Below are 13,801 nucleotides of genomic sequence, written 5' to 3' on the forward strand. Positions count from 1 at the left end.
GGTCATTGTAATGGGACCCACATTTCTAGAGGGACAACGTCACAGGCTTTCGCCCCAATATACCGCTCTGAAAATACATGGTATCAGAAAATATTTTCTGGTAGTTCCACATAGTACTGGGCAAAGAGCGGATATGTGTTCCTTTTTAACAGAACCTATACTACGGCTACTAATGTTCTGCCTCCACTATTCGCAGTTGGAACTATCAGCCCTCTCACCCTTCCTTGCCCGCAGGAAGCTCACATTCAATGACTGGTGGCTTGATCCATCCGTAAAGAATTTTGTGTGGATTATAAGGACTCGACCACTCTGGGATCAGCAGTCGGCTATGGCTGGCTCAACACGTTCTCCCTCAGGGCCATAGCTGTCATCTCTGGGCTGACGGCATTGGGGAGCAGCACAATAGAGGACCTGGAGGCAATTAACCAAGAAATGGCAGAACTTCGGCTTTACGCTCTGCAGACCCGGTATGCTGTGGACTAACAGTTAGCTCAGCAAGGAGGGGTGTGTGCCACAGTTGGGGATAAGTGCATCACTCACGTCAGGGATGAGACCTATAACGTCTCTCATGCAATTCTAGAGATTCCGGAGCAGTTCGTTTTAGGCAAGGGTCCGCAGGAGAAGGGTGGCTCAACTGGTTGCCAGGGGGATCATGGGGTTCTTATCTCCTGCATGGATTAGTCATTCTTGTTGTGATTATCATTGTGTGTTGTGTACTGTTTAAAAACTTGCCGTACGGCTTTTGCTACCAAATTAGCGGCACCGTTTTCAGCCCCAACTTAATTGTGTTATCATATGATAAAAGGGGTGAATCAGATGTTAAAGGGTTAAAGGGTTGAGAAATGATTTTTGAAGTCTTGGAAACAACTGCAGACTTCTGATTGTTCTGCTCTGAATAATCTGCTTATGCATTTTTAGATTAACAACTATGTTATGTTTTGTGGGTTGAGTTCTGCTTATTTATCACATACTTCCTAATATATGGTTTTGCAAGAATTAAAATTGCGCTTTATGTCTTGTAAGATAGTCCCATAAATTGTTAGGCAAAGGTTAGATATATTTTGTTTCCAAAAATGTGGAATTATAGTTAGGAAAATGAGGAATTATCTCATTGCACACATTGTCTCAATTATCTGAATTTGATGGCCTTTTAAGGTAATCAAGAGGTCCTTGCCTTGAAATACCACTGTTGCTGGGCATGTGATTATGGGGGCAACTAAAAAACTGTTTCCTGCATATGTGACAAAAAATGGTATAAAAAATCTGTGTCCCTGTGCTTGGGGGATGGGGGGGGTGGGGTGGACAGACCTCCGGTACAAGCCCCTGTGTGTGCCTTAAGAGAGCTCTCTCTCTCTAGTAACGAGCTACTAAGTAAAAAGCTGTTTCTTTATCCTCCATAGTACTGTGTGTTCTTGCATCGAGTAACTGGTAATAATTTGAAGTAAGATTTAACAACATGGCAGAGGATGCCTGCAAGCTATAAGCAGCCATCAAATTCATTTTGCTGTTCTCCATATGCTTGTTTATATGTAAAGGCTAGACATAACTTGGGGAGAACGTGTGCAAGGAGATCATTTCAAAGCAATTTCAAAGCTCAAAGTAAATTTTATTATCCAAGTACATGTCATCGTTCTGTATGCTACCTTGAGATTTTTCAAGCAGTCACAGTACAATGAAATGTACAATAAGGTCAAAGAAAAGCTACACATAATGACTGACAAATAACCAATGTGCAATAAATAATACTAAGAACATAAGCAGCAAAGTCCTTGAAAGGCAGTTCATAGTCTGTGGAATCAGTGAGGTTATTCACGCTGGTTTAGGAGCCCGACTGTTGAACGAGAATAGCTGTTCCTGAATGTGGCAGTGTGGGTCCCAAGGCCCTGCCTCCCTGGTGGCGAAAGAGAGCATGGCCTGGGTAGTTGGGGGTCCTTGATAACGTAGATGTAATGAGGGCTTTTCCTTTGATGGACTGGGCTACATCCACCACTTTTTATAAGCATTTCCATTCTTTGGCCTCAGTGCTGCCATACTACTGTTATGCAACCAAAGGTACTTTCCACTCTGCATCTACAGAACTTCAAACATTCAGATGATGTGCTAAATCTACACAAACTTCTTTTTATATATAAAAAAAAGAGGTACTGCTGTGCCTTCATTGTGATCAAACTGGTCTCTGGACAGACCCTCCGAGATGAACAGGAATTTAAAGCTACTGGCCCTCTCCACCCGATTCCCTAATGAGGACTGGCTCATGGACCTCTGATTTCTTCCTCCAGCAGTCAATTATCAACTCTGATTTTGCTGTTGAGTGAGAGGTTGTTGTCATGGCACCATTCAGCCAGGTTTTCAACATGCCACCTGTATGCTGACAATGGTTGTGCCATCTGCAAATTGAAATAAGGCATTAGAGCTGTACTTAGCCTCACAGCCACAGGTATAAAAGCAAGTAAAGCAGGGAGCTAAGCACACAGCCTTGTGGTGCACCTACGCTGATGATGATTGTGGAGAAGATGTCATTGCCAATCCATACTGACTGGGGTCTGCTATGTGAGGAAATGGAGGATCCAGTTGCACAAGGAAGTAAAAAGGCCTAGGGCTTGACGCTTAATGATTAATTGAGGGGATGATTGTGTTGAATGCAAAGCAATAGTTAATGAACAGCATCCTGATGTATGCACCTTCACTGTCCAGTTGTTCCAGAGCTGAATGAACAATCAATAAAATGGCACCTGCTGTGCCAGGAGGCAAATTGGTGGATATCCTAGTCACTCCTCAAGCAGGAGTTGATATGCTTCACGACCAACCTCTTAAAGCACTTCATTACAGTGGGTGGAAGTACTTGGAAAATGGTCTGATGGAAGCCTACTTGAAGCAAGTGGGTGCCTCAGAATGCTGAAGTTAGAGGTTAAAGATAACTGTGAATTCTCCAGCCAGTTGATTAGCAAAGGTCTTCAAGTACACTGCCTGGTACACTATCTGAGCCAGGGGCTTTCCGTGGATTCACCCTCCCGAAAGATGCTTGCATCTCAGCCTCAGAGACTAAAATCACAGTCTACGTGAGCTCTAGGAGTTGTGAAGGTGTCTCCAAGTTCTGTCAGTCAAGGAGAATATAAAAAGCATTGAGCTCCTCTGGGAGCAAAGCCTTGTCATATATTATACGATACTTGGTTTTCCCTTTGTAGGAGATAATAGCAATCAAACCCAACCACAGCCATTGAGTGCCCTTCTGTGATTCAAGCTTGGACCTGAATTGCAACTTTGTACTCAAGATGGCTTTCTGTAGATCATTGCTGGACATCTTGTACTTTTCTAGGTCGTCAGTTCTGAATGTAACTCATCTAGTCCTCAGCAGATTGTGGATCTTGTGCTTCATCTGGTTGTGGAAGACTGAATGATTTTTATTGTGACATCAGTTGCTGAGGAGCAACCAGATAGAAGTATATAAAATTATGAGAAGCATAGTTCGGGTAAATAATCAGAGTCTCTCTCCCAGGGTGGTAATAGACAATAGACAATAGGTGCAGAAGTAGACCATTCGGCCCCTCGAGTCTGCACCACCATTCTGAGATCATGGCTGATCATTCACTATCAATACCCAGTCCCTGCCTTGTCCCCATATCCCTTGATTCCCCTATCCATCAGATATCTATTCAGCTATCCAGCTCCAGCACAAATGACTCTGTGCTTAAGAAGGCGTATGGTGTATTGGCCTTCATCAATCGTGGAATTGAATTCAGGAGTCGAGAGGTAATAGTGCAGCTATATAGGACCCTGGTCAGACCCCACTTGGAGTACTGTGCTCAGTTTTGGTTGCCTCACTACAGGAAGGATGTGGAAGCCACAGAAAGTGCAGAGGAGATTTTCAAGGATGTTGTCTGGATTGGGGAGCATGTCTAATGAGGATAGGTTGAGTGAACACGGCCTTTTCTCCTTGGAGTGACGGAGGATGAGAGGTGACCTGATAGAGATGCACAAGGTAATGAGAGCCATTGATCGTGTGGATAGACAGAGGCTTTTCCCAGGGCTGAGATGGCTGCCACAAGGGGACACAGGTTTAAGGTGCTGGGGAGCAGGTACAGAGGAGATGTCAGCAGTAAGTGAGAGTGTGTGGAATGGACTGCCGGCAAAGGTGATGGAGGTGGATATGATAGGGTCTTCTAAGAGACTTTTGGATAGGTACATGGAGCTTAGAAAAATAGAGGGCTATAGGTAAGCCTAGTAATTTCTAGGGTAGGGACATGTTCAGCACAATCCTGTGGGCCAAAGGGTCTGTATTGTGCTGTAGGTTTTCTATGTTTCTAATACTAGCGAGCATATGTTTCAGGGTGGGGGGGGGGGGTTAGTTTAAAAGAGATTTCTGAAGTAAGTTGTTGTTTTAAACACTCAGTGCTATGGGCATGAGAAATGCTGTGAGGGGAGGGTTAGGGTTAGGGCAGATATGAAAACACTACTTAAGAGCTATTTAGACAGACATGAGCAGGCAGGGAACAAAGGCATTCTATCCTAAAGAAAGAAAAGTCTCCTTCCAAGAAGCAAGAAAGCAACATTTTAAAGCAGAAGGAACTGGAATCCACTTCTTCATATCCACCACTCCCCAAACAACAAGCTCCCTAATTTAGTCCCCAGTACATTGACATTAACATTTGAAATTAAAAGAAAAATGCTTCTTGATTTTACACAGATCCTTGCAACAAAATGAACAAAAAGCAACTGCTTAGCTTCTTCGGACAGTTAATTTCTCCCATCATATTGAATGCGCTAATGACCAGTTTAGCCTGGACAGATTTCACAGTCCAAATAGACGACACATAGCAAAAGGCATTCACAACTATCAGTGTAAACACAGAAGAGTAACATAGCATCTAAGCCAGACAACAGAATAGCTGTGGCACCATCAATATCGGCACTTGACAAACTGGAAGTTGGGACGTAGCACGGAAATACAGGCAGCACCAGATTTGGATGACAGGATTGATGGCTTTGTGGCCAAGTTCCGAATGCTATGAAGATAGGTGGAGAGGTAAGGTAGTGCTGAGAAAGGAGGGAGTCTGCAGAAGAAGTCAATTAGGAGAATGGGCAAAGAATTGGCAGATGGAATGCAGTGTAGGGAAATGTAAGGTCAGGCACATTGGTAGAACAAATAAGGCATAGTTTATTTTCTAAATGGGAAAAATCCGGAATTCAATGGCACAAAGGGACTTAGGAGTACTGGTACAAGATTCCCAATGTGGGGTCCAAGGACCCCTCAGTTAATGGTAGGGATCTATGGCATAAAAAAAAGTTGGGAAACCCTGCCCTAAATGTTAGCTTACAGGTTGACTTAGTGGCGAAGGTGGCAAATAAAATGTTAGCATTTATTTCAAGAGGACTAGAATATAAAACCAAGGAGGTAATGCCGAGGCTTTATATGGCATTGGTCAGAATAAACTTGGGAGTATTGTGCAAACACGAGGAAATCTGCAGATGCTGGAAATTCAAGCAACACACACAAAATGCTGGTGGAACGCAGCAGGCCAGGCAGCATCTATAGGGAGAAGCACTGTTGGCGTTTCGGCTGGCATTGGTGAGGGTCCAGAGCAGATCATGAGGATATTTCTGGGAATTAAAGGACTAATTTATGAGGTGTTTGATGGCTCCAGCCTGCACTTAGTGGAGTCTAGAAGAATGGGGGGGGGGGGGAATCTTATTAAAACCTATTGAATATTATAAGGCTTGCATGGATAAAAGTCACCAACCAATGGGCAGTCTTCCTGTTATGAGGCAGCCTATGGAATCACTTATGGAAATGTCTCCTGGCTGAGAAGCACCAATGGAAATGCCTCCAGGAATGAGAGGTCCTCCACCACCCAGTCTGCGTCTACCAAGGCAGGGATAATGATACCAAGAAGGTACCCAGGTTGACAAATTACACCCATCCATATGGGAGCACCTGTTCCTGAAGAGTGTTCTGACAAACTACTATTTTTTTCCAGATCCTGCGGCATTGACAGGTGGTGGCTGCAATGCAATTGCTGAAATTTCTGGGACTTTTATCAGTACAGAATGGCAAAAATATTGACCGGTTGGAATTTGCACAATTGCTTAACATCATCCCTGCAGAGCAATTGAAACCTCATAAGCTGCTCAGGCCTATATTGTCAAGTTCTGAAGAAAAATAACTCGTTGAAAATAATAATAAAAAAATAACTGGATCATACAACTAAACCTTCAAGAAATGAACACTGAGCAATCGGGTGGAACTGGATAAGGAGTATACGTTGATAACATAAATGGAAGATTCTTAAAAACTGCATTTGGTATGCTGTCAATAATATTGTGAAGAAAATATCGTAGTCTCTAAAGAAGTCAGTGCAGGTTGAAGCACTGTGTACCAGCAATCGCTGCAATCTGGCATGCTTTGAATATGCCATATTAGCTAATTCTAGGATCTAAAATTAAGCAAGATCTGTACTATGTCTAATTAGCTATCAGTGGAATTTCTGCAATCTCAACTAATGAGATTTCCAACTTATGGCAACTTTGAGTTGCACTGAGCCTTTGGATCCCTCATGATCTGGAAGTGTCTGTACTGAAAAAAAGACCAGTTGTGCTGCTCAGGGGAAGATGATCCTGGTCAATTTCTGTGGTCTCGTACCAAAGATGCCTGACTAGTTTGTCACAATGCGCACTTGGCTGCAAAATGTAAAGTTTTGCTTTAATTTAAAACTTTGTTGGAACATCTTTGTCACACTTATTCTTATGTCATATTTCAATAAAATATAGCTCGAGGCAAGAATGGAACGTATTTTTCTAAGAAGAATTGCTATTTGTAGCCATAGGACAGAAAACAAATTTTCATGATCTGAATCATATGTTGATAGACATTAATGCAGGAGGTGGCTCCTCTCTTGAAGCTTTTATGATTATTTACCAATATATACCTCAAATTACCTAATACATAGCTCAAGCATTCTGTACAAATTTCAGAGAGTATTTACTACCTGGAAATTTTACTGAGGCATTGGCCATGCTTTATTGTGTCAATGTGTAACCATTAAAATCAGTTCATATAACCATATTAACAATTACAGCATGGAAACAGGCCATCTCGGCCCTTCTAGTCCGTGCCATACGTTTACTCTCACCTAGTCCCACCTACCTGCGCTCAACCCATAATCCTCCATTCCTTTCCTGTCCATATACCTATACAATTTTTTTTTAAATGACAAAATTGAACCTGCCCCTACCACTTCTACTGGAAACTCATTCCACAGAGCTACTACTCTCTGAGTAAAGAAGCTCCCCCTTGTGTTACCCCTAAACTTTTGCCCCTTAACTCTCAACTCATGTCCTCGTTTGAATCTCCCCTACTCTCAATGGAAAAAGTCAACTCTATCTATCCCCCTCATAATTTTAAATACCTCTATCAAGTCCCCCCTCAACCTTCTACACTCCAAAGAATAAAGACCTAACTTGTTCAACCTAGGTCACTTAGGTGCTGAAACTCAGGTAACATTCTAGTAAATCTCCCCGGTATAAAGCTTTGCATAATGATTGACTAGAAAATATCTGAATTAATCAAACAACTTGTTGCTGACTGCTGGCATTATACATTGCAACCAGATTCTGAAAAAGCTTTTCCATGGCCCTTTGCATTGATTGCAGGAGGATCCAAAAAAATGGATTACAAAGGACGGGGATGCACTCATCAATCATTAGTGATCAGATTTAAATGAGGCTACATTGAAAACAATGACTAATCGATTAGGTAGTGTCACTCTGGTTTCTCACCATAAAACAAAAGTTACTGAATACTGCATTAAAGTCCAGTCCAGATTATAGGAAAGCAGCACGATCATATTTAAAATGTAATGGATAACTAATGTGAGATTTAACAGTACAATCATATTTAAAATCTAGTGGGTAACTACCATGAAATTTAATCATGATTAAATGCATGACAAACTGTTTAACTTGCTATATGCCTAAAGACAAACTTTAATTAAAAGCAAGCAGCACCTAATGCATCCTCATAATCTGCTGGCACAACTACTTACTGGACAATTAATGACAGAGTCTTTTTTTCTTGTGTCAGCAAATACAGTAAATGAAATGCATACCTCAAGGTGGCCCAAAAAAGCACTACTTGACCATATCAGTGATTCACTCATGCTTTTTAAAATCATTCCATAAAAATAGATTTAATAAAATGAAAACATATGAAATTACAAGATACGTTATACTATCGGCGAATTTCAGCCAACTGGACAAGCTGCAAGATCTGTTAATACAAATTTGGTTAATATTAATCATAATAATAACCTTGCACCATAACTTGCTATCAGGATAGAAACTGCAACCTCAAGGTATGACATGAAAGCTTTTCGGAAAACATTTGAAAGCTGGATAATATATCTGCATATTGGTTTATAAAGGCAGGAAGGGAGAGCAAACAGACAGAAAACTGCAGTTACAAAAATTAAATACTAACAAGGCAATGAAAACTTCGAGCCTCTCCAAAGCTTTGAACACAGAAATCAGCTGGAAGATGTCCACTACTTGAACTCTCAGAGGTCACGTGCAAGCAAAGAGACAGTAAAAAGCTTATCAACATCAGTCAAGACGAGCCATGCAATTTAATAACTGCAGAGGGATTTTTAACAAAGGGGGGGGTGGGGATTTAAAACGGCAGAGGTAGAAGATATACCACAGTCCAGAGAATACGCCAAGTAAAGACCATACCACAAAAAACTTAAAAGCAGGAATCATCTACAGCTCTGGGTTTTGTTAAGTACAGATATTGTACCTCTGTTATACTCTAAGCTCTCTGACTTCATTAAGGAATTGAAGTCTATATTATGCAGTTCAATATTAGTCAAGAATCCAAGCAAAACAAGTTGAATATATCATTGAAATTATTAAATTTTAAAGGAGAAAAACTCTCCCACCAATTTTTCCTCAAGGCTTACATCATTACATTAACAATATCCTTTGTTACCTTCAATCCATTCACTTCTATGCTTTGAACAGATGACATCTTCCTCATTCCAGTTAATAGACTTGTCACACTCAGGTCATTCTCAGGTAGAAAATATTGGTAAAGATCGTAGGTCAACCTCCACCTAGTATGAGAATCTGTCCTAACATCACAGGCAGGGGGCAGCAACCCTCTTTAAAAAAAAATAAACAAAAGCAGTAACGTAAATGAATTGAACACTTTAGCTGATTCTCTCTCAAAACTATGCTTTCACACACAGAGGGAAAGCATAGTTCTGAATGCTTGAAATTTTAAGCTTTGAAAAAGGTCAATATACAGAACCAACATATTTTCCATCAATCTCTCCTTGGAGGTTATAAACTAAAGCACTGGGCCTTTATTTCAGTTATTATCATTATCTTTAACATGCCTTAGATCTACAGGACAACAAACAGTACATACGTTAAAGCAGGGACTCCAGCATCCTCAAGGACTGAACCAGAGGGTCAAGAAGACTCGGGGTTGAAGTTTATTAATCACGTGTACATCAAAGCATACAGTGACACTCGTTGTTTGCATAAGCTACCAACACACCCAAGGATGTGCTGGTGGGGGGGGGTTGGCAGCCTGCAAGTGTCACCACACATTTCAGTGCCTACAAAGCATGCCCGCAATGCTTAGGACACAGAAAACAATAAGCAACAACAAAAAAATAAGACTCATCACAGAACAGTACGGCATCCTACAGGCCATTCGGCCCACAACATTATTCCAACCTATATAAACTTGCTCCACAATCAACTCTTCACTCTTTACTAGTCTATAACCATGGAGTTTTTTTGTACATCCCTGTGCCAATCTAAGTCTTCTAAAATCTCTGTTGTACCATATCCTCAGCAGTGCATTGCAGGCACACAGCACTCTCTCTGTGTAGGAAACCTACTTCTGACATCTCCCCTAATCTTTCCTCTATTCACCTTAAACTGACGTTCTGTGTATTAGCCATTGCCACATTAGAAAAGAGATGCTGACTCTCCACTCAATACCCCTCTATGCCTCCAACAAATGTCTTCTCATTCTCAGTCACTCAACTTATCCTCATAATTCAGGCAGCATCCTAGTAAATCACCTCTGCATCCTTGTTAAAGCTTCTACATTCTTCCTATGAGGTGACCAGAACCAAACACAATACTCCAAGCATAGTCTAACCAGAATTTTATTTAGGTGAACTCAATCACCCCAACTAATCAAAACAAGCACGTCATTATGTCTTCTTAACCACTAAATCGATTGCATGTTAACCTCAAGGGACTCATGGCCGCAGATCCCTCTGCTCCTACGTACCCATAAAATTCCTGCTTTGGAATAAAATACCTTGTACTCTGTCTTCAAGTTCGATCTTCCAAAGTGTATACTTCAGACTTTTCCATACTGAATTTCATCTGTCACTTCACCATCCGATTCTGCATCCAGTTCATGTGTGGTTGTAACCTACGGCAACCTTCTAACCAATCCACAAAACCGCCAACTTTCATATTCTCTGCAGGCCTACTAACCCACCACTCCACTTTCTCGCCCAAGAAAGAGTAAGGTTCCCAGAGAAGAACCTTGTGGAACACCTTCAGATTCAAACCTCCACACATAATATGTTCCATCGACCACCCCTTCTGCTTTCTGTGTAAACCAACTCTGAATCCACAAAGCACACACAAAATGCTGGAGGAACTCAGCAGGCCGGGCAGCATCTATGGAAAAGGGTACAGTCGAAGATTCGGGCTGAGACCCTTCAGCAAGCCTGATGAAAAAAGATGAGGTGTAGAATTCAAAGGTGGGGGGAGGAGGCAGAAACAAAGGTGACAGGTGAAACTCTGAGAGGAGGGGTGAAGTAAAGAGCTGAGAAGCTGATTGGTGAAAGAGATACAGGGCTAGAGAAGGGGGAAATCAAAGAAAAGGGGGCAGAAGCATCAGAGGGAGGCAATAGGCAGGCAAGGAGACAAGGTGAGAGAGGGAAAGGGGGATGAGGAATGGTGGGGGGGGGGGCATTACTGGAAATTCAAGAAATTGATGTTCATGCCAGCAGGCTGAAGGCTACTCAGATGAAATACAAGGTGTTGTTCCTCTAACCTACCTATTCTAATGCTTTCCAGAGGTTCCAATACTACCTCCCTCTTCGGGGATGGTGGGGGGGGAGGTGAGGAGGAGGAACATATGAAGTTAAAGGGAAAAACAAAATCAGCCATGACTGATGGCAGAGCAGACTCAGAGGGCCAAATGGCCCAATTTTGTTTCCATGTCTTCTAGTGTTTCTTAACTCCCAAAGTTTCCTCTCAAGTCTCACAAATAATCCTGACATAGATGCTGGTAATTGTTCGACCATTGATGCTCAATCAAACCCTGGGACCCTCTGCTGTTAACTTTGTGAGAGGTATAACGAATGAATTGGCAGCAGACCAAGACAGCTCTTGATCTCCTCCTCTAAAGCAGCCAAGATGGGCAATGAAGCTGCTCTTATCAGTGACACCCACAACCACTGGAATTTATCTACTGAAAGGTGAAGTTACCAGTGCGACAAATACAATACAGTGCTTGGAGCTCAAAGCCTACAGCACTGAAAACTGAGACTTTGCAAGTCAATAAACATATTTTAAGAAGCACGATACCACAATTTTGAACAGGAACAAACTTTCATTTTAAAATGGAAGATGATAGAATTTCAGTACAATTTGAAATCCTTTGAAGATAACATACTTGTTGAAAATCATGAAACTAAGATAACAATCAAAAGAATACCCATGTTAACTCTGACTTACCTGCTTACACCCAGGTTAGCTGGCGCAAATGATACAGTGGTTTCATACACATTGAACATCAAGTGCAAGTTTGGGTCATTTTCCAAGGTAAACTCGAGGTTGCAGGCACCAGGTATGGGTTCTGAGTATTGGATGGAAAGGTGATTGATTGGTTCAAATGTTCAACTGATCATCTCCTTATAAAACATATGACTATAGTAGGACACCAATTCCTAAAAGCTCATTGTGAAAGTGAAAGTGAAGAAAAAATAGACAATGAGATGGAATACACACAAGATGCTGGAGGAACTCAGCAGGCCAGGCAGCACCTAAGGAAAAGAGTAAACAGTCGACACTGAGGCAAGTAGTATGCAAGCACCTGTGGCACATCCCAAGCAATTCTCCTTTTGATCAGCTTCAGTCAAGAGAAAGCTGAGGTGTTAATTGGTGTTGGGTTTATTATTGTCACATGTACCAAGATAGAGTGAAAAGATTTTATCTCTATGTCATCCAGTCAAATTACTCCATACAGTGAGCTGACACGAAAGGAAAAACAAAGAATCCAGAATACAGTGTTAAGGCTGATTTATACTCCTGTGTCAAATGAATGCCATAGGTACGGCATAGCCGGGTAACCTACGCTGTACCCTACGCCCTACCCTATGTCATAGCCTGACGCACACTTCTCCAAAAATGTAACTGCGCATCGTGGTGACGCAGACCGCAACAACTGTGATTGGTCCGCTTGGTAGCATCGCATTTCCCCCTGTCTATAGGCATACTGTGCATACACTGATGCAAAATAAATGGTTGGAGACGAAGAACCAAATCGTCAAATATACCTGCTGACATCCAAAAATATTTGAAATGCATTTCCTCCTCAATGTCTCTCAGTGGCCAGACGAGCACAGAAATTTCACCCTCCTTTTGCCTCAATCCATTTAATGGTCACACATACCATCTCCTCCGACGTCTTCTCTCTTTTCTGCGTTGCAGTAATTTCAATAGAAGTAACCCTTGTTCAACATTTATTAACTCCAACTCCAACACGATGCGCTCAGTCACCCTTGGTTGAAGTACACGAAGTAACTCTACACAGTGGCGTAGAAACCCCACCGCCAACTGCTTTGGTGGTGAATTGCAGAGTGATGCAGACACACCAATGCACAAGTATAAATGCTCACGACGGCGCAGGCCACTTAAGGCGGCTATGGCGTAGGCTACTACACAGAAGTATAAATCAGCCTTTAGGCTGCAGGGGAAGGAGAGTGCAGGTAAAGTGTAAATGCCATGATGTGGTAGATTGAATTTTTTATTCTACAGGAGGTCCCTTCAAGAGTCCTGCAAGGATATAAAATTCTTAGAGCCTGGATTTTGTAATTTCTGCCTGAAGGGAGAGACTGACTGATTGGGAGGGGAGCTAGATTATATTGGCTGCTTTCCCAAGGCTGCATTCACAGTGGCCAGTCTGATGCCTTGAAACTTAATTTTGTCTCACTGTAATTTTGGTTCTGCCACTTTCGGATGGTGGGGGGGGGGGGGATGAAAAGGGGTGATAGATAGAACATAGAGAGAGGTAGTTACACCCAAAGCACAGGACACAGGAGACTGGGTGAGAGTTAGGAAGGCGAAAGGGATTAAGGAGCCAGTGCAGATTACCCCTATGGTCATCTCCCTCAACAACAGATACAACGCTTTGGATACTGCAGGGGGAAGAAGACCTAAGAGGAAAGTCACAGTGGTCTGGTCTCTGGCAGTGAGTCTGCCTGTGTGACCTGGAAGGGATGGGGGAAGAAAAGGCACATTGTGGTGATAGGGGATTCATTAGGGGAACAGATAGGAGATCCTGTGGGGCAGAACAAGATTACCAGATGGTATGTTGCCTCATGGGTGCCGGGGTCTGGGATATCTTGGACCATGTCCTTAGCAACCATAAGTGGGAGAGTGAACAACCAGAAGTCGTAGTCCATGAGGGTACCAATGACATGGGAAGGACAAGTGACAAGGTTCTGCATAGGGAGTTCAGGGAGTTAGGTGTGTAAAGGGAAGGACC

The 13,801-nt window shown here is 42.3% G+C and overlaps 1 protein-coding gene across 2 annotated transcripts in view; it reads right to left on the reverse strand.

The window, feature by feature from the left end:
- The window catches only part of LOC132397358 (transmembrane 7 superfamily member 3-like), a 57,773-nt gene that overhangs the window by 19,371 nt on the left and 24,601 nt on the right, over positions 1-13,801 (reverse strand). For both annotated transcript variants that reach the window (XM_059976026.1, XM_059976028.1), the window contains 2 exons: positions 11,770-11,890; positions 8,981-9,152 (listed from right to left, as the gene is read on the reverse strand). In XM_059976026.1, coding sequence (XP_059832009.1) covers positions 8,981-9,152; positions 11,770-11,890 — 293 coding nt within the window. The remainder of the gene's footprint in view (positions 1-8,980; positions 9,153-11,769; positions 11,891-13,801) is intronic.

Source organism: Hypanus sabinus, chromosome 7 (assembly GCF_030144855.1).
Source record: "Hypanus sabinus isolate sHypSab1 chromosome 7, sHypSab1.hap1, whole genome shotgun sequence".
NCBI classification, from domain to species: Eukaryota; Metazoa; Chordata; class Chondrichthyes; order Myliobatiformes; family Dasyatidae; genus Hypanus; species Hypanus sabinus.